Source organism: Nansenia antarctica, assembly GCF_963989245.1.
Source record: "Nansenia antarctica genome assembly, chromosome: 7".
In the NCBI taxonomy this organism is placed as follows: domain Eukaryota; kingdom Metazoa; phylum Chordata; class Actinopteri; order Argentiniformes; family Microstomatidae; genus Nansenia; species Nansenia antarctica.
Window position 1 is genome coordinate 38,146,153 of NC_137677.1, and position 20,679 is coordinate 38,166,831.

The following is a 20,679-nucleotide window of genomic DNA, read 5'->3' on the forward strand; positions in this document are numbered from 1 at the left end:
GTTTACTTTATCCGGGCTCATTTACGGGGGTGTTGTTTTTACGTTACTGTGGCAACAGCAGGAGGGGTCAGACTTGGGGGTCATTAGAGCAATATTACTTCCAACACCACCCCTGCTGGGTTCAGGATTGAATACTGATTCCAGATTAGAGCAAGGCAAGGCAAGTTTATATGCATAGCACATTTCATACAACAGAGACAATTCAAAGTGCTTTACATAGAGCATAAAAAAGGCCAACAAGAGAAGAATAAGTAAGAAAATGGATGGAATAAGATAAAACATGTAATAAGCATAGATACAAGTGCTAGTGATACAGTGTTCAGTCATACCTGCTGCAGAACGTGAAGGTTTTTAGCCTTGTTGTAAATACATTTATAGTTTGGGGCCTGTTTGATTTGTTCAGGGAGTTTGTTGCAGGAGCATGCGGCAGCGTGACTGAAAGCTTGTGTTTTGTTTTCACTCTTGGGGATGATCGGTCAGATTGGTTTCAGCTGACCTTGCTGGAATAAAGGGTGAGGGGAGGTCTTGTGTATTTCGGTCCAAGACTATTTTGGGATTTATATGCAATTACAAGTACTTTGAATTCAATTCTCAGAGAGACTCAATCTCTCAGAGAGAGAGAGCAATCAAATTCACTTCTTTGATTAGATTATTTTGTCCCACCCTCCCTTCTCAGCTTTCTGCAGAATAACTCAAGACTGTTTGGTAACCTGATTAGAGGAACAGTTGGAGAACTTTACTTCTCCCATCGAATACGGTGGTCTAATTTACCGGGGGGGGGGGGGTATTGTTTACCGTTACCGCGGAAACAGGAGTGGACGCCGAAGGGTTTAGCCAGCCAATAATAAGACTTCTCCAACCGAGATATAGGGTTTCATCAGGTGGGTTTAGGCTTAGGGACCCCTGGACAGACACGGTTCACTGATAGGGCTGGAGCTCAGAATAGCTATAGGGCCAGGGGAGGCTGGCGGAGGCTGGGGGAGGCTGGTGGAGGCCAGGGGAGGCTGGGGGAGGTAGCATTTACTCATTGTAAATGCTCACCATTCCACTAGCCTCCCCTGCTACAGGGTCTACTCTCAATCGGTCCTCAATCACACTTGACAGACACACACACACACACACACACACGTACAAGTATGGTAATTTATACCAATCACTGTACCGGTGGAAACTCTGAACACCTTCATCTTCGTTCATGGCCACGGTGTCAGTCGGGGTGTGTGTGTGTCTGTCTGTGTGTGTGTGTGTGTGTGTGTGTGTCTGTGTCTGTGTCTGTCTGTGTCTGTGTCTGTGTGTGTGTGTGTGTGTGTGTGTGTGTGTGTCTGTGTGTGTGTGTCTGTGTCTGAGTGTGTGTCTGCCTCCCACAACGGAGCAGTAGCCTATAAACCGTTGATTGAACAGTGGTGCGAAATGTCCCCAATGCAGAGAAACCTCTCCCCTAGGTCTCATTCTACTGGTTTATGACTGTTTGTTTCGAGGGCCTGCTGTATATCTGTCCCTTACTTTATTACTTGTAAGAGCCATCAGAAGAGCACTAGAGAACAGAACTATAATTGACTACACTTTAATGAAGAAGCTAAAATATTAACCTTAATGTGAAGCTAACCTGAATCTCTCACAATGAAGAGACTGTTTGTCCAATTGTCAGCAGTGCAGTAGATACTCATTTACACAGACTCTGGTTTGTAACAATACTGTATTCTAGTCTAACTCTAGTGATCTTTGTTCTTCCTCTCTTCTCAGAGGTGATTGTGAAATGTGTGAATGTGTCAGGGTTAGGTTGTGGTCATGGGAGGCTGGTGGAGGTAGAAATCGGAGGACGGAGCTCATTGTAATGCACGGAACAGAAGGAGGAATTCCTACCTCCACCCGCCTCCCCCTCATCCACACCGTCATATTGAATGTCAGTCATTCCCCAATAACCAATGTTTCTTAATGATTAAACATGTGGAAACAATGGACTATTGTGTGCATTATAAGATGATATCCTTTGACCAGAAATACTTAACATCCAAGGACGACGCTTAACGTGTTGACTAGATCCATACTAACACACAGGCACGACACCTTACCTGACAGATTAGCACCAAACTCAACACCGTGGTGAGACAGATCGGGTACATATATGTTCATGTTCGCTCTCAAGAGACGCGGATGCACCTCACAGGTTTTTCCTATTAGAACACACTGCAGTGGTATATTATTATTATCGTCGCGAAAAAAGCTGGTGAGACAAATTAATGCACAAAGGGAATTAGAGGGAGACAGTTTAGCTGTGGGGAGCAGAAACTCATCTCCTCTCACGCAGTCCCACCTGCACGGAGGAGGACGAGGGGGAGGCAGAGGGAGGGAGGCAGAGGGAGGGAGGGAGGGGGGCGAGGGGGAAGCAGAGGGAGGGAGGGGGAGGCAGAGGGAGGGAGGGAGGGGGAGGGAGGGAAGGAGGGGGAGGCAGAGGGAGGGAGGGGGAGGCAGAGGGAGGGAGGGGGAGGGAGGGGGAGGCAGAGGGAGGGGGAGGCAGAGGGAGGGAGGGAGGGGGAGGCAGAGGGAGGGAGGGGGAGGCAGAGGGAGGGAGGGAGGGAGGGAGGGAGGGGGGCGTTTATTGCTTCTCTCTCCTCCTCAAATGACATTTTCCCCAGAGACTGAAAGTGACGAGTGGTGGAAGTGAAAGCGGAACTGAACAACAAACATTGTGGATCTTCTTTGTGGAAAAGTTTGAGTTTCACAGTAGGTGGTCAGGGGTTTGGGGAGAGAGAGAGTGTGTGTGTGTGTGTGTGTGTGTGTGTGTGTGTGTGTGTGTGTGTGTAGAGACAGACTGCACAGTCCTGCTTTTCGATGCCAGGCGCCCCCTGCAGCTACACGTGTTCTCTGGCCAGCAGATAGACCAGCTATGGTCGCATAAAAAAATAATGTAATATCGATCGTTCTTTCCATCGGTTATTTTGTTTGTTTCATTCTTTCTTCTGTCTTTCTTTCTGTCTTTCTTTCTGTCTTTCTTTCTTTCTTCCCCCAGGCTACCAGAGGCAGTGTGAGAGACTTTGTCCACTTCAATGCTAAACAAGACGGAGACCTCCTGCACAAGGCCATGAAGGGCATAGGTGAGGCGGCACACTTTACACCAGTGGAGGCTGGCCGAGGTGGAAATCCCATCCATTACAATGAGCCTGTCCTCTGATTTCTACCTCCACCAGCCTCCCCTGCTTTATACATGGCTTTACTTTCCCATAATACAACCAGGGGCCATAATTCCTGAGTACCTTCAGCGGATGTCATTACACACATAACAATTTGACCTTTGAACTCTCTCTCTGCTCTCTCTAATGACCCCACATTCATCAGAGGCATACATGATGACAGATCGTAACCACAACTTCCTCCCATTTGTTATTAGTTTAAACCAATCAGCTCAGGTCTGATGATGCATGTGATGGCACAGTGATATACTGTATACTATACTGCAGGGGGAGTGAATGGGAGAGCAATCGAATTATGAGGACCCATCTCTGAAATACAGTTTAACTTATCATCGGGGCTCATCTTCGACCCAACCCAGTCCTCTGAGTTTGAAGCACACCATTCTGTTAACATTATATTAACGGAGAATGACTTTATGGTCGTAATTACCTCAGAATAACGAATCTATATTTCAAATATCGTCTCCGCCGAAAGTGCTGTGCCTGTGATTCATCCCTGCTAGTGTTATTAATTGTTTGCATACTGCATCTCAACTCCCCTCAGTGAGTATCGATTGTTTAAGACTTCATTATCTTACCGTGTCCCGTGTTGATCTACTCCTTACAAGTACAGCTCATCTTTTAGCTGGGATTACCTACATATGGCCTCTTTCCAATATCTTCCTCCCATTCGTTCGTAATTATGTCCAGCAGATTAACTTTTATTGCGAATAATGAACTCTAGATGGCATCAATTTGTACAGCTTTGTAGATTTTTTTTTAACTAAGTTTGAAGTTTTGAAACCGTCTGTGAAACTTTGGGGTGGGCTATCCCTTTAAAATGTATAAACATAGGTTCACAAACATTGTGTTTAGATTCCTATGTTCTGTTGACTATTAGAAAGCTAAAATGTGACACCTTCTAATGCTTTGGTCCTCATGTCGGGATCCGATGTAAATTATGAGACTTTTCTTTCGAAAAATGTGAATACATTTCTGCTTGTTGGAAATCAACGACACATCGCTAGTCAACTAACACAGGTTGTTTTGTGAGCCTGCTAACAATGTAAAGTAGTGTTCTAGTTAACTAGGTAGCAGTGGGGGTTACCCACCCAATCCATTGCGTTGTTGCAGTATTTTGGCTTGACTAGCGAGTTTGTTTTGTGATTCCCAACAACATTGAAATGTAGTTCCGTGTTTCAAAAGAAAAATCCGAACATTTTGATTGGTTGCCGACATGCGGACCGAATGACCAGACTGTGTCACAAATGTTTTGTGACTGATTTAATGTCGCCGCTGGCTGTGGGCCAAAGTGCTATTTTTAAACCTTGCTTTTGACACAGGCACTGACGAGGACACCATCCTGATGCTGCTGACGTCACGCAGCAACGCTCAACGGCAGCAAATCAAGACAGCGTTCAAGAAGGCCCACGGAAAGGTGAGCCGGGCCAGTGATAGGGCTGTCTGTCCAGTGATAGGGCTGTCTGTCGGCCAGCCAATACATTAGAACAGGAAGAGGAAACCGTTGACGGGTGACACGCTACGTCTGACTGATGCGCTCCGGGTCACCGGGTCAGTCTCCGTCCCTCAGCGCCAGAAACCCTCAACTGTCAGCTTCTAGTCAGAGTGAAGAGAGATCTACCATAGATCTACCTGAGACACAATACCAACTGTCACAGACTCTAGTCAGATTGAAGTCAGCTCTTCCCTACCCACAATACCAACTGTCACATTCTAGTCAGGGTGAAGTCAATTCTTCCCTAGGCTGCGTTCATAAATTCGCTCTGGAAATCTGATCAGCACTCATGGAATGCCTCTTGTCCAATCAAATCACTTGGTCCCTTTATGACGTTGAACCCAGTGTGCGCTCCGGCGCTCTCATAGTGAATTTATGATCGCAGCCCTTGACACAATACCAACTGCCACAGTCACTGTCTAGTCAGGGTGAAGATAGCCCTACCTGAGACACAATACCAACTGTCACAGATTCTAGGCTGCGTTCATAAAATCGCTCTGAGAGCGCCGGAGCGCACACTGGGTTCAACGTCATAAAGGGACCAAGTAATTTGATTGGACAAGAGACATTCCATGAGTGCTGATCAGATTTCCAGAGCGAATTTACAAACGCAGCCAATACCAACTGTCACAGATTCTAGTCAGGGTGAAGATAGCTCTACCTGAGACACAATACCAACTGTCACAGACTCTAGTCAGGGTGAAGATAGCTCTACCTGAGACACAATACCAACTGTCACAGACTCTAGTCAGGGTGAAGTCAGTTCTAGACACGATACCCAGCTGTCAGCGTCTACCTCCAGGGTGTAGGTAGTTCTCTAGGCGCTGCTCGAAGACCAGCCTACTCTCCTAGCTAATGCTAACCTTAGAGACATTAAACATTAGAGAGGAGGGGAAAACTGACCCAAGATCAGTGTCTAGCTCCAGAGTGAAATTAGTTCTCCTAGGCTCTGATCTGGGATCATATAATCCTCCTAGAATCCTAGTCTCACTAATTATAGGATCCGACATGACTAGAATCCTGACTTTATTAAATATTAGGGGTTGGGGGGAATCAACTGCCCCAATGGCTCCTCTGGTTGAATAAAGAGCTAGTCCACAGCTCTAGTTTACTGGTGTTAATAACAACCTATCAGGATAATAATAATATGTGTGCTAGAAGCACTTTGTTCACATCCATTTTCCTCGCTTGTGTAGCCTCGAACACCGTTGCCTGTTGTAAACATAGTAGTTACTGGTGCCAGGATATGACGTTAGAGGGAACAGCAAACAGCTGCAGTGCGCATGATCATAGAAATCTACGTGCATGATGACGTGACGAATACAAAAAGCTCCGTCTATCTCGTCCACACGTCAAAAATATACAGCGAATATACAGCGTTTTTAAACATCTTCACTCTGGCAGGCGTTTTTAAACATCTTCGTTTTCAGGGGGCAAAAACTCGTTTGCGTCTGGACGAACCCCCCAAATTGAATATAAAAATCCACGTTTATCAAAAAAACGTATAGGTGTGGACAGGGCCTAACTTTGACTCCAGGGCAGACAGGTAGAGGGGGGTCTGCTGTCGAGGAGGAGCAGCTGGTCATAGAAGTTCTGAAACCCAGTTAAATCCTGGATTATGTTGTGTTTTCCCCAATAAATTTGTTTTGCTTTTTGAGTTGATTGGTTGTGACTGGACAGCCTTGACTAAGGCGTTTTGTAAAATAAGCTGCAGTAACTTCTGTGCTGCCTAAGTGTAGAAGCTAGTAGAGGCTATCTAACATGCAGTGTGTTCAATATGGGCAAAGCATTGCACTCACTGAATCAGGATTCAGTGGGACTAAAAGGTTAACAAATACAGGTCAACAAAACTGTGTGTGCATACAGCCTCTTCTGTACTCCAATAAAGAAAGAACAGTGTACTGCTTAACTACTTTTATTGGCATGTACATCAAGTGACTCAATTTCAGCTAGAATACATTCAACGATTTCTATAGGGGGAAAACTCATGAGGTATTGTCACATTCAGCAATTTGAGAATGATGAGAAGATTAAACAGCACAGAAGTTGGAGAAGTTAGAAATGGCTCTCAACTTGTCCTCTACAAACACCTCCTGCCCACTTTCAGTGTAAGTCAGAGCCCTCCAGTTAATCACATTGCCTGGGCTGTAGTTTACATCAGCTGTGAAGTGCTGAATCTCACAAGGAGACAGGACATGGTTCCACACATTTACATCACTGATCAGCCCAACAAATGACTGACTCTTAACAAAGCCCCCCCCATAGGAGTCTTGGTCCTGACCCAGAATGACACTGGGAACACCACCATCAAGCACCCCTGTGTAGCCCGGCGTCTGCGTTGGGCTGGGCTTCCCATTGGTCCACAGCTGACCATCGGTGGAGTTCCAGGTGGCACACACTGAGACCCACACGTTGAGCTCACCTGGCACCCCCTTAAACTTGAGTGCCTTATGCCTGACGTGCAGTTCCAGTCTTCCAGTTACCCTCTTGAACAGCAGCAGGTCGTTGTCGTCTTTTCGGGAGGCCATGGAGAACAGAGCATAGTGTCGCCGCAGGTCTGTGAAATACCTTCAGGAAGAGGTTCATAAATATAGAGTTAGAACAAGAAATATTCAATATCACTATGGATTCAACATGCAGACACAACGTCAAGGTGTTTTGAGTTGTCTAAAGTTGACGACAGAAGTATTGAACACCATATTACCTGAGACATATGGTCGCAGAGCCAAGGATCTCTCCTATTGGTGTCAGCTTCACGTGCGCAGTGTTGGTCTCTCGTGTAAATGTAAACATTTTACCTGTGAGGTCTGGTCAGACAAAGAGGATTCAGTCCATCAAATCAAAACAAACCCTTCAAAGCACATTTGGAATTGTAATGTTAGTACTGTCTGAAGAGATTTCCAGTGCATACACAAATGTAAATGATATGTACTTCCAGGTATGTGTGTAGTGCCATATGAATACTGATCGTATGTCAAATGAGCATTCATGTTCAAAGTAAATCAACGGGATGTTCAGATGTCTCACCTTGAGGCTCGGCCCAGCACATGGTGAACATGACCAGCACCACAAAGAGTCTCTCCATCTGTTCACAATACATCAACAGCAATGTTTACAACAAATATGACATTAGGGTTTCAGTGTACATGCAAGTATACACTTTAAATGGGTTTGTATTCTCCTTGAATGCATTCTCTTCAATTGCAAGTGTGTCATTAATGGACAAAATGGCTTTCACCGTATGTCATGCTAGAGAACCTACCTTGTCAGTTCTACTAAACGGCAGATGTACCAGTGGCGGTTGGCCGATAGAGGGCGCTGGGGCGCCGCCCCCACCTTCACTTCCTTGTTGCGATTTGTAAAAGTTTTTTTTTTTAAATAAACATTGTTTATTCACAAAATGCGGCTGATATTCTGTCGGCGCCTATCAGCATTCATTAAAAATCCTCCAATACAATAAACATTTTTATCTGTGTGTGTGTGTGTGTGTGTGTGTGTGTAAAACTCACTGTTAAAATACATAGGGGGGAGAACGCGGGGCGCCGGTCAATGAAAGTCTATGCCAGGACGAATACTTTTGGCTTACACGTGAGCTGTAGCAGCGCTCCAATTGGCTGTCTCTATTTCTTGACCAGGGCGCACAAATGTGCGTCCCTGAATCTCCGGTTGTATTGCAGACAATGCATTATGCTGAGGACTTTCGACTTCCGGTTTTCCGGACTTCGGGCTTCCGGAGTATTTTAAATGAACATTCGTAATGTCTGTCTCTGATGTTCATGGTCAATTAAATCAGCCTATTTTGTGCAACTAATAATGTTCCCGCTAATGGGTTAACCAAGCAGCCTCGCACCTAACGTGCAAGCACCTATCTTCGAACTATTCATAGCAATATGCGCGGGGCAAGGCGGAGGTACGGGTAAACACGGCTCATGTTCTGTCATCAAAGGTAAGAGTTGGTTTTCTTTAACTCAGCTGATGCATTGTTGTGTTTCTGACATGGTCTGGTTGTGTTTCTGACATGGTCTGGTTGTGATACATCATTGAATGTGTTGACCTGCTGTGATGTGTTGACCACCATCACTCTCCATCATCATCCATCATGTGTCTATGAAATAGATAGTTACTGTACTACTGACTGCAGCATTCATCTCTGCTCATTGATGTAGCCATGTCACACAGACACATAGTACACATATTCATCTGCTACCTTTATTAACCTGAGTGTAGCTGTGAGGCCTGTACTAGCCTTGTTGACTAGACTTCCTCCTTGTCTGACACTGGGTATTGGACCGTACCGACGTCCATAGACCGGTCACTCTTCCACCTCAGTGTCTGTAGTTGACAGGGTAACTTCTCCATGGCCCACACGGTCATTTTAAGGGTGAAAGTTGAAATTATACAGTGGTTGTAATGCCAGTGCGTGTTTTATGCGCGTGCACGCGAAAACAATCGCGCGCGCTGCGCGCGCGAAAGAGGACCCCCCCGCCACACTGCTGTGCCCCACCCAATATTTTTGCCACCAGCCGCCACTGAGATGTACTGTAGCTTAATTGATCCAGAAGATGTCTAGTTTAGTTCCTAAGATGTCTGGTCTCTCCTGTCCTTTTTATTGTGATCAGTGGAATAGAGAAGTGGCTCCTCCTTATCTGTGAGTCCCTAGGAGGAGGCCCAGGTGTGGCATGTGGGGCTAACGAGCCTGCAGTTCTCTTCTCTGGGCCATCCGCCTGATAGGGGAATGCGGGGCAGCTGTGCATGGTTATCAATACACCCGCTACTCTGTGGGTCACTACAATATGTAATGAATTGGATATTTGTTTTGTTACATTTGATGTTTATTTATTTAGTATATTTTTGTTGTTGTTGTTGTTGTTGGGACTGGTTTCGGGGTTTCGGGTCCCTTATGGGCCCCATGTTATGGGGTGGAGTGTGATGGTCTATACGGGCTGTTGGTTGTGGGTCTGCTTTATGTTGCAGGAGAAGCAGACTCAGGCCTTGTCCACACTAATACGTTTTTTGATAAACGTGGATTTTTATATTCGTTTTGGGCGGTTCGTCCACATGCAAACAAGTTTTTGCCCCCTGAATTCGAACATTTAAAAAAACTCCGGCCAGAGTGAAGATTTTTTTAATAATAATAATAATAATAATAATACATCAGACTTATATAGCGCTTTTCTAGACACTCAAAGATGCTTTACAAACTGAAAAGATTGAGTAGTAATAATAAAAAGACACAAAAAATAAATAAAAGAAAGTATAGGGGCCTAATTAAGGTAGTGCTGGGGACACATGGGAAGGGGAGGGGGAGAGGGTTAACTGGTGAAGGCAAGCTTGAAGAGGTGGGTTTTGAGGGCCTGTTTAAATGTTGGGAGGGTGTTGGCCTGTCTGATGTGGTTGGGGAGGGCGTTCCAGGGGGCTGTGGCTGAAGAGGCCCTATCACCCCAGGTCCGGAGCTTGGTCCTGGTGGTCTTGAGGGTGGTTTGGTCGTCAGACCTGAGGCAATCGGAGGGGGTGTGGAGGGGGACGAGGTCGGCAAGGTAGGAGGGGGCCAGATTGTTGAAGGCTTATTACATCAATGTACGGATACAAAGAGTACAATTCTTGGGTTCAGGTTCATTAGGCATTGCAGCAGAAATACAAAATCAATAATAGAATAAACAGGATATAAACAACAGTAATCGGTAATCAACAATAGCTGTATGTACGTCACTATACATTAGCTGAGGCTGGCATAATTACCTCAGAATAACAAATCTATATTTCAAATATCCCAGAAAATGCTGTGCCTGTGTCTCCTAGTCTTACTAATTGTTTGGGTTAGGGTTAGGGTCAGGGTCAGGGTTAGGGTTTAGGTTTAGGGTTAGGGTTAAGGTTAGGGTTAGGGTCGCTGTTTGCATACTTCATCACTTTTCAGTATCGATTGTTTGTGACTTCATTATCTTACCTTCTCCTGTGTTGACCTACTGCTAGTACAGATCCCCACAGGCCCTCCTGGGTGTAATGGACTATCCACCAGGGGAGGCTGGTGGAGGTAGAAATCGGAGGACAGGCTCATTGGAATTCCATTTCAGGCATTACATTGAGCCCGACCGTCCTCCGATTTTGGCCTCCCCCAGCCTCCCCTGATATACACCCTCAGATAGCCTCCTCCTCCCCCAGCCTCCCCTGATATACACCCTCAGATGGCCTCCTCCCCCAGCCTCCCCCTCCAGCCTCCCCCTCCCTCCTCCTCCCGCTCCCTCCTCCTCCCCCAGCCTCCTCCTCCAGCCTCCCCTGATATACACCCTCAGATGGCCTCCTCCTCCCCCAGCCTCCTCCTCCAGCCTCCCCTGATATACACCCTCAGATAGCCTCCTCCTCCCCCAGCCTCCTCCTCCAGCCTCCCCTGATATACACCCTCAGATGGCCTCCTCCTCCCCCAGCCTCCTCCTCCAGCCTCCCCTGATATACACCCTCAGATGGCCTCCTCCCCCAGCCTCCCCCTCCCTCCTCCTCCCGCTCCCTCCTCCTCCCCCAGCCTCCTCCCTCCAGTCTCCCCTGATATACACCCTGAGATGCTGTAAATCACAGCGTAAGTCATTTGCTCTCTCCTGCCACTTCAGATCGGCTCCCCGAAGGTTTCCCCAAATCTATGATTAACTGCAAATACAAAAATCTATTTCGTATGCACCCTTCTGTTGAATAATGAGCCTGGCGGTTGGCAAGCTTATCATAATCCAACTGTAAATCCACTTATCAAAGCCCCTTATAACCCTGTGAGACACTGGAGGGTGACGTTAGTGTGCTCTACAGTCAGGATTCAGCCGCCTCTCATAAAACACACCTGTGGGTATTGATGGCCGATTTGAAGTTCTCTTGTGTAGTGGGATGGTTGAGGAAGAAATAAATGTCTCCCGGCGTAAACACCGGAGCTGTTGTTCTTATCGGTTCTGATCCAATCGCCTGGCTTCTCCTTCCAGCACTGTGACTGCTAATGGCCCCTGGCCCGAGCATAGATTACTTTTTCTTGCGATGACTGATGGATAGATGATTCACTTACTTAGACAAATGTGACACGGTCTGGTGAAAAGGACTGCATGCTGGCAATTCTCAAGTTGCGCGAATGACTAAAAAGATTATTATAAAAAAAAATATATATTTTCTGTTTTCTTTCATATTTTTTTTCATATTCTTTTATATTTAAGTCTTGAAGAGCCCACTCAATCTAACAAACAGCAGTTGTAGGATCATAAATACTGTGTAATGTAGTGATGTTCCTTCTTAGCTGCTAGCTAGCTACCAACGCGATGGTAGCAAACGTGTCTGTTTTGATACAGAGCGATTTTCTCTGGTATTTGGTTTGAGGTGTACCAATATTCAAATGTTCTTCATCATTTACAATCAGCACTTTCATAATCTGTAAAAAAGACTTTTTCACCAGACCCTGTCACAAATGTATTTGTTGTAAGTCGCTTTGGATGAAGCCATTTTTTTTTTTTTTTATGTAAATGTCTTCTCCACCCAGGACCTGGTGAGTGCGTTGAAGTCGGAGCTGGGGGGGCTGTTTGAGGACCTCATCGTAGCCTTGATGACCCCCGCCACCTCATATGACGCCTCTCAGCTCCACAAAGCTCTCAAGGTAAAGGACAGCAGATCTAGCAGATCTAGCTCTCTTCAGATAGAAATGTGTTGGGCAGAACATACAGTACATGCTTTTCATTTTGACTCTAGAATAAACTCCACAAAGCTCTCAAGGTAAAGGACAGTAGATCTAGTAGATCTAGCTCTCTTCAGGTAGAAATGTGTTGGGTAGATTAGATTAGATTAGATTAGATTAGATTAGATTCACTTTATTGTCATTACATAGTACAAGACAATGCAACGACATGATTGTGCGTCTAACCAGAAATGCAACAAATAGCAATTATATCGCAGTGATAAGTAGCAGTATTTACAGCAATCTATACAGTAAAGTGCAAATGGTAGCGTGATGTGCAATGTGCAATGTCATACCATGTCATACAATGGTGACTGGATGTATATGTGCAGTGGTTATACAGTATATAAATTGAGATTATATACAATGTGCAATTGTACAGGCTATAATACATATGATACATATATGATAAATATATTGTAGTGAACGGGAACTGGTAGTGTAACTCGCCCCATGCGGGAGTCGAACCCCGATCTCCCGCATAACCGCCGGCCGCGCTAACCACAACAGCAAGAGAGTTAACTCCCTTGGTGGAGCTGCTAACGGACCTTATACAGGTTCGTTACACTATCCTCACCGTTCGGGAGAGCGTGCCCTCACGCTTCACTATGTCAAGTCCCTCACGTGGACACGGCTCTCCGATGGCCTTCCTTCCATCCCACTTCTGACACCAGTGTAGCGAACGGGAACTGGTAGTGTAACTCGCCCCATGCATGCGGGGGTCGAACCCCGATCTCCCGCATAACCGCCGGCCGCGCTAACCACAACACCGAGAGAGTTAACTCGCTTGGTGGAGCTGCTAACGGACCTTATACAGGTTCGTTACAATATCGTATATAGTGATAGTATACAAAAATACAAAAATCCAGGCTGTGGGCTATGATACACAGGGATGGGCTATGTACAACATGATCTACACAGAACACAACTGCAGCTGTGTTATCAGTGAGACGGTGTAGAGTTGAGAGTCAAAAGTCTGACAGCTGAGGGGAAGAAGCTGTTGGTGGTCCTGTTGGTTTCATTTTGATTCTAGAATCAACTCCACAAAGCTCTCAGGGTAAAGGACAGCAGATCTAATGGTCCTCTGTGGCTCAGTGGGTAGAGTGTGGTGCTGACAACGCTTAGGTTGTGGGTTCGATTCCCGCTGGGACCATATACTGACAAATGTGTGCACTCACTGCAATGTAAGTCGCCTTGGATAAAAGCGTCAGCTAAATGCCACATATAGCTCTCTTCAGAGAGAAATAATAATAATAATAATAATAATAATAATAATAATAATAATAATACATTAGACTTATATAGCGCTTTTCTAGACACTCAAAGACGCTTTACAAACTGAAAAGATCAAGTAGTGAAATAAAAACAAAAAAATAAATATAGGGATCTAATGAATTTTTAGATTACTAAATCTAAATCTAAGTGTCTTTGTAGGACAATCTACTCTGTATACTGCAAGTATATCTAGATTTCGGGCGGAGAAGTGGCGAACAAGCAATGCCAGCGTCCTCTCTCGACCGGCATTTTTTGAAAAGTGAAAAGTCTTACGAGTGTGATCAATGTAATGTTAGCTAGTTACCTCCAAACACGGATTTGGCTGGGCATAAATTTATTAATTTGAGGTGGTAAACACAGTCTGGCTGTCTTATCTGTCTGGTTAACTTATCTGTGTAGTTCTGAGTTTCTCTCCAGAGCCATAGACAGATGTCTGTAGTGTAGCGTCTGAGAAGCAACATGCTTCCCATGTTGACTCTAGAATAACCTCCACAAAGCTCTCAAGCTGAACCACAGAACAGCTCTACCTCTAGTCTCCAGATAGAAATACACTGTGTAGAACTTAATAAAAATGTAGTAATAGTTAAACCCCTGAATGTTTGTGCTAAGATACAGATACAGATCACGAGTCTCTCAGATGTGAAATGAGTAACTTGTGTAAATTCTACTAATCATTCATGTGTTTAGGGAGGTCGGGGCTCCAGACAGATAGGGCGGCGTGCCAGCCGCGTACAGTATTTCCTTCTTAAATGTCTCACACTCTCTTGCTGTTTCCATGATGCAGCGCTTATACCCTTGATGAGCCTTAACGTCCCTGGGTCTTCTATAATACATGTGTTGTGCAGTTTGTCTCATTGGTTCTTCCCTGATGTATGAGAGGCCTTCTTAGCCTCTCCTAATATATTAGCCTCGCCAACGCTTCCTCTCTCCACGGCTGTTCCCTGGCTGGCCAGCTGATTGGCTGTGATGTAGATGAAGTATTGATTGTGATTGGCTGGAGATTAATCCACTGTGTGCGTGTGTGTGTGTGTGTGTGTGTTGTATATGTGGTGTGTGCTTGTATATATATGTGGTATGCGTGTGTGTGTATATATGTTGTATGCGTGTGTGTGTGTGTGTGTGTATGTATGTATGTGGAATGTGGTATGTGTGTGTGTGTATGTGTGTGTGTGTGTGTGTGTGTGTGTGTGTGTGTGTGTGCATGTGCGTGTGCGAGTGTATGTGTGTGTGTGTGTGTGTGTGTGTGTGTGTGTGTGTGTGTGCATGTGCGTGTGCGTGTGCGTGTGCAGGGTGCGGGCACTAATGACGAGGTGCTGATAGAGATCATGGCCTCCAGGACCGGAGAGCAGCTCAGAGACATCGGCAAAGTCTACAAGAAGGGTGAGGCTCCCCTCACACACACACACACACACACACACACACCCACACACTCCTCCCCCAACCCCCCACGTAGAGGAGGAGAGAGGTGAGGATGAGAGGAGGAGAGAGGTGAGGAGGAGAGGAGGAGAGAGGTGAGGAGGAGAGGTGAGGAGGTGAGGAGGAGAGAGGTGAGGAGGAGAGGAGGAGAGAGGTGAGGAGGAGAGAGGAGAGAGGAGAGGAGTAGAGGAGGAGAGAGGTGAGGAGGAGAGAGGTGAGGAGGAGAGGAGGAGAGAGGTGAGGAGGAGAGGAGGAGAGGAGGAGAGAGGTGAGGAGGAGAGGAGGAGAGGAGGAGAGAGGTGAGGAGGAGAGGAGGAGAGGAGGAGAGAGGTGAGGAGGGGAGGAGGAGAGAGGTGAGGAGGAGAGGAGGAGAGGAGGAGAGAGGTGAGGAGGAGAGGAGGAGAGGAGGAGAGGAGGAGAGAGGTGAGGAGGGGAGAGGTGAGGAGGGGAGAGGTGAGGAGGAGAGGAGGAGAGAGGTGAGGAGGAGAGAGGTGAGGAGGAGAGAGGTGAGGCTCCTTAGAGGAGGAGAGGAGGAGAGAGGTGAGGAGGAGAGGAGGAGAGAGGAGAGGAGGAGAGAGGAGAGGCGCTTGGTAAAGCTGTGTAGAACACCTCAGACCATGTTTGTTTACCTCCAGGTGGTGAGGAGGGGAGAGGTGAGGAGGGGAGAGGAGGGGAGAGGTGAGGCTCCTTAGAGGAGGAGAGAGGTGAGGAGGAGAGAGGTGAGGAGAAGAGGAGGAGAGGAGGAGAGGAGGAGAGGAGGAGAGGAGGAGAGAGGAGAGGAGGAGAGGAGGAGAGAGGTGAGGAGGAGAGGAGGAGAGGAGGAGAGAGGTGAGGAGGAGAGGAGGAGAGGAGGAGAGAGGTGAGGAGGAGAGGAGGAGAGGAGGAGAGGAGGAGAGAGGTGAGGAGGAGAGGAGGAGAGGAGGAGAGAGGTGAGGAGGAGAGAGGTGAGGAGGAGAGGAGGAGAGGAGGAGAGAGGTGAGGAGGAAAGGAGGAGAGGTGAGGAGGAGAGAGGTAAGGAGGAGAGGAGGAGAGGAGGAGAGGAGGAGAGGAGGAGAGGAGGAGAGAGGTGAGGAGGGGAGAGGTGAGGAGGGGAGAGGTGAGGAGGAGAGGAGGAGAGAGGTGAGGAGGAGAGAGGTGAGGAGGAGAGAGGTGAGGCTCCTTAGAGGAGGAGAGGAGGAGAGAGGTGAGGAGGAGAGGAGGAGAGAGGAGAGGAGGAGAGAGGAGAGGCGCTTGGTAAAGCTGTGTAGAACACCTCAGACCATGTTTGTTTACCTCCAGTGAATCGACTCCATTTCCCCTACACCACACGTGGCTAATCAGCTAATCGTTCCAAGAGTGAAAACAAAACACGGTGCAGCAGCTTTCAGTCACGCCGCCGTGTGCTCCTGGAACAAACTCCCTGAAGAAATCAAACAGGCCCAAACCCTGTTTTGCAGCAGTTATGATTAAACACAAACACTTCTATCAATGTCTTTTATCCATTAACTATTGTCTTATTACATGTTTTATCTATTTACTTCTTATATTTGCTTTTATTTCATTGTAATTTTTATTTTCTTACTATGCTCCTCTTGCTATATTTGTTAATGCTGTATGTAAAGCACTTTGAATTGCCCCTGTTGTACAAAACGTGCTATAGAAATAAACTTGCTTTGCCTTGCCACATATCCTGTGTATAGTACTAGAGGAGGCTGGTGGAGGTAGAAATCGGAGGACTGGAATGGAAACACCGTCCTCTGATTTCTACCTCCACCAGCCTCCCCTGGCGCTGTCCTCCAGTACCTCCCACAAGGCCTCTGTGGTGCTGCGTCTTCTGCCAAGAGACACACAGAGAGAGAGAGAGACACAGAGAGAGACACACAGAGAGAGAGAGTGAGAGAGAGACACAGAGAGAGAGACAGAGAGACACAGAGAGAGAGAGAGACACAGAGAGAGAGAGACACAGAGAGAGAGAGAGACACAGAGAGAGACACACACAGAGAGAGAGAGACACAGAGAGAGACAGAGAGACACAGAGAGAGAGAGACACAGAGAGAGAGACACAGAGAGAGAGAGAGACACAGAGAGAGAGATAGAGAGACACAGACCGAGAGAGAGACACAGAGAGAGAGACAGAGAGACACAGAGAGTGAGAGAGAGACACAGAGAGAGAGAGACACAGACAGAGAGAGAGACACAGAGAGAGAGTCAGAGAGACACAGACAGAGAGAGAGACACAGAGAGAGAGAGACACAGAGAGAGAGACAGAGAGACACAGACAGAGAGAGAGACACAGAGAGAGAGACAGAGAGACACAGACAGAGAGAGAGACACAGAGAGAGAGAGGAGAGGCTCGCAGCACCAAGGGGCCAAGGACAAACCACGGGACACCCCCAGACACCTAAGCCTCAACAATGGAGAAGCCCTCGCCTGTCCCCTCTCCTGTGCCCTGTCCTGTCCTGTTCCCTCCTGTCCTGTCCCCTGTCCTGTCCCCTCCCCTGTCCCCTGTCCTGTCCCCTGTCCTGTCCTGTCCCCTGTCCTGTCCTGTCCTGTCCTGTCCCCTGTCCTGTCCTGTCCCCTGTCCTGTCCTGTCCTGTCCCCTGTCCTGTCCTGTCCCCTGTCCTGTCCTGTCCTGTCCTGTCCCCTGTCCTGTCCTGTCCCCTGTCCTGTCCTGTCCCCTGTCCTGTCCTGTCCCCTGTCCTGTCCTGTCCCCTGTCCTGTCCTGTCCTGTCTCGTCCTAGACGTCTAACAGCAACAACAGATCGTCACAGAACACGGGGGCCCGTTCGGGTTGAGGGCTGCCGTGAGAGTCTGTTGTCAGAGATAAGAGTGTGTGAGCTCAGAGACCTTCTGACGTTCTCCTCTCCTCTCCTCTTCTCTCCTCTCCTCTCCTCTCCTCTCCTCTTCTCTCCTCTTCTCCCCTTTCAACCAGAGTGCGGCGGCAAGCTTGAGAAGGACATCAGCGGAGACACCTCGGGTAGCTACCAGAAGCTGCTGCTCCTCCTACTGCAGGTAGGGGAGGGAGGGAGGGGGGGAGGGAGAGAGAGGGAGAGGGGGAGAGGGAGAGGGAGAGATGGAGGGGGGGGTGAGGGAGCGAGGGAGGGAGGGGGTGAGGGACAGAGGGGGTGAGGGAGGGAGGGAGGGAGGGAGGAGAGAAAGAGAGACAGATCTTTCCTTTCAGTTAATGAGAGTCTGGTGGTGATGTCATTATAAAGTCATGAGGAGAATATCTAAAGGTGTGGATTGAGTGAGTGATGGATGGAAGAGAGGGAGGAGGGGGAGGAAGGAGGGGAGGAGGGGAGGAGAGGTAAACAGTACTCCTCAAGCATGTTCCTCAGGTGTTTTTTTTTGGTAGGGGGGTAACTTGATCAACACGGTGTTGCCAGATTGGGAGACACTTAGCGGTCCTGGTTGGCTGCCAGCTAGAGAGACACTCAGAGGAGATGAGGTCCTGGTTGTCTGCCAGATAGAGAGACACTCGGAGGAGATGAGGTCGTAGGGTTGCTACTCCTCTGACATGTTGATCTTCTCCTGTTTGTTTCTGTTGTTGTTTCGTGAGCGCGTGCATGTGCGTGTTTGTGTGTGTGCGTGTGCGTGCCTGTGTGTGTGTGTGTGTGTGTGTGTGCGTGTGTGTGTGTATGTGTGTGTGTGTATGTGTGCGTGTGTAGGGGAACAGAGAGGAAGGGGTGGATGAAGAGAAGATAGAGAAAGACGCCAAGGTAAGGACAGTGCACATTAATGAACAGTCACTTATACAGAGTATGGTGACCGTAAATATGCCGGGTTTAGCTGTGAGCTCATTTGCATCCATAGTCCTCATGACATAAAATCGTACAATAGATTAAAAGAAAACAAGAATAATGGATTCTTATGAATCCATTAATGGATAACAGAATACAATAGGACATAAAACAATGAGTATGTGACCATCAGGACATACATTGGTGCGGTAGAAAATAAAGTGCACAGGTTAACCTTTATTTAGCCAGGTTAAGTCTCATTGAGATTAAAAATCTCTTTCTCAAGAGAGCCCTGGCTAAGAAAGCAGCATTCGCTTTTACATTTTGGACATTTAGCAGACGCCTTTATCTGTCTAAGTAAGTGAATCATCTATCCATCAGGCATCATAAGAAAAACTCATCTATGCTCGGGCCAGGGGCCGTTGGCAGTCACAATGCGAGAAGACGGAAGAATTACTTTTATTTATGTGTTTTATTTATTTACAGTAGAGAAACTGTTCAGGGGGGTTAGTGGGGAGGAAGAGATCTTTAGGAGGGACAGTTAAGATGTAAGTAAGTAAGTAAGTAAGTAAAGCTTTATTTATATAGCACCTTTCATACAAGAAATGCAGCTCAAAGTGCTTTACAACAGGAATAAGTTTAACATTAAGTGAAAAAAATAAAATAAACATATATAAAAACATTTACATGCATAGAATGAATATAAAAGCAGGGGAAAACAGTAAAAAGAAAAGGTAAAGGTCAGTCTTTCTCTCTTTAAGATGTAGCCTGAAGAGAAGAGAGGGGTCTTCAGTCTAGGGCACACATGACATGACTGACTACAGATCTCTCATGTTAACATGTTCAGAGACGGTGGTGGTGTACACTGTGAACACAACCACCGCTGCAGGCCACGAAGGGAACCGGGAACGTTTAAAAGCATCATAAAACGCTCTGATAAACGATCGATACCCCTAATCGATTTACCACATGAAACTACCTCCTGGAACGGTAAATCCCCATATCTTCAGAACGATTACTCATCTCTGGGTGGTTGTGATTTTTCTATCGACATCGGAAGGCAGGCCATATTTAATGATTGCACGTGCTGCTACAGGTGCCCTTGAGGGTCATGTTTGCTTGGCTTACTTGATTGTGTTAGGTGGTGTGTGCTCAGTGATAACAGGCGGAGGAAACTCTAACAGTAGCCTAATATTGACGTGTAGATCTTATCACACCTGAGAGACTCGCTAATGATTGTTGCAGCAGTCAGCGAACACAGAAACACTGTAGAACTGACTGGTTTAAAACAGTCAGCGTACACAGAAACACTGTAGAACAGACTGGTTTAAAACAGTCAGCGTACACAGAAACACTGTAGAACAGACTGGTTTAAAACAGTCAGTGAACACAGAAACACTGTAGAACTAGAACAGACTGGTTTAAAACAGTCAGTGAACACAGAAACACTGTAGAACTAGAACAGACTGGTTTAAAACAGTCAGCGAACACAGAAACACTGTAGAACAGACTGGTTTAAAACAGTCAGCGAACACAGAAACACTGTAGAACAGACTGGTTTAAAACAGACGTGATATTGCGCTGTGCTCTGTAGGAAGCAGGTAGCAGCTCTCTCACTGTGTCTCACAGCAGCATCACTCTAAATAAAGCCACGGCTTGGATCATTTCAAGGAAATATTACCCAGTGTGAGTGATCAGCCGCCAAGTCAGTGAAGTGCTTATGTGTGTTTACCGAGCGCGTGGTGTGTGTGTGTGTGTGTGTGTGTGTGTGTGTGTGTGCGTGTGTGTGTGTGTGTGTGTGTGTGAGTGTGTGCACACACACTACAAAGCACAGTGCAATATCACGTCTGTTTTAAACCAGTCTGTTCTACAGTGTTTCTGTGTTCA

At 46.8% G+C, this 20,679-nt stretch overlaps 1 protein-coding gene across 1 annotated transcript in view; it reads left to right on the plus strand.

Moving 5' to 3' along the window:
• Positions 1-3,067: 3,067 nt before the first annotated feature.
• The window catches only part of anxa5a (annexin A5a), a 20,833-nt gene continuing 3,221 nt past the window's right edge, over positions 3,068-20,679 (plus strand). The window contains exons 1-6 of the mRNA XM_080536105.1: positions 3,068-3,095; positions 4,514-4,608; positions 12,191-12,304; positions 14,947-15,037; positions 17,985-18,064; positions 18,721-18,771. Of these exons, the coding sequence (XP_080392231.1) occupies positions 3,083-3,095; positions 4,514-4,608; positions 12,191-12,304; positions 14,947-15,037; positions 17,985-18,064; positions 18,721-18,771 (444 nt within the window). The 5' untranslated portion in view covers positions 3,068-3,082. The remainder of the gene's footprint in view (positions 3,096-4,513; positions 4,609-12,190; positions 12,305-14,946; positions 15,038-17,984; positions 18,065-18,720; positions 18,772-20,679) is intronic.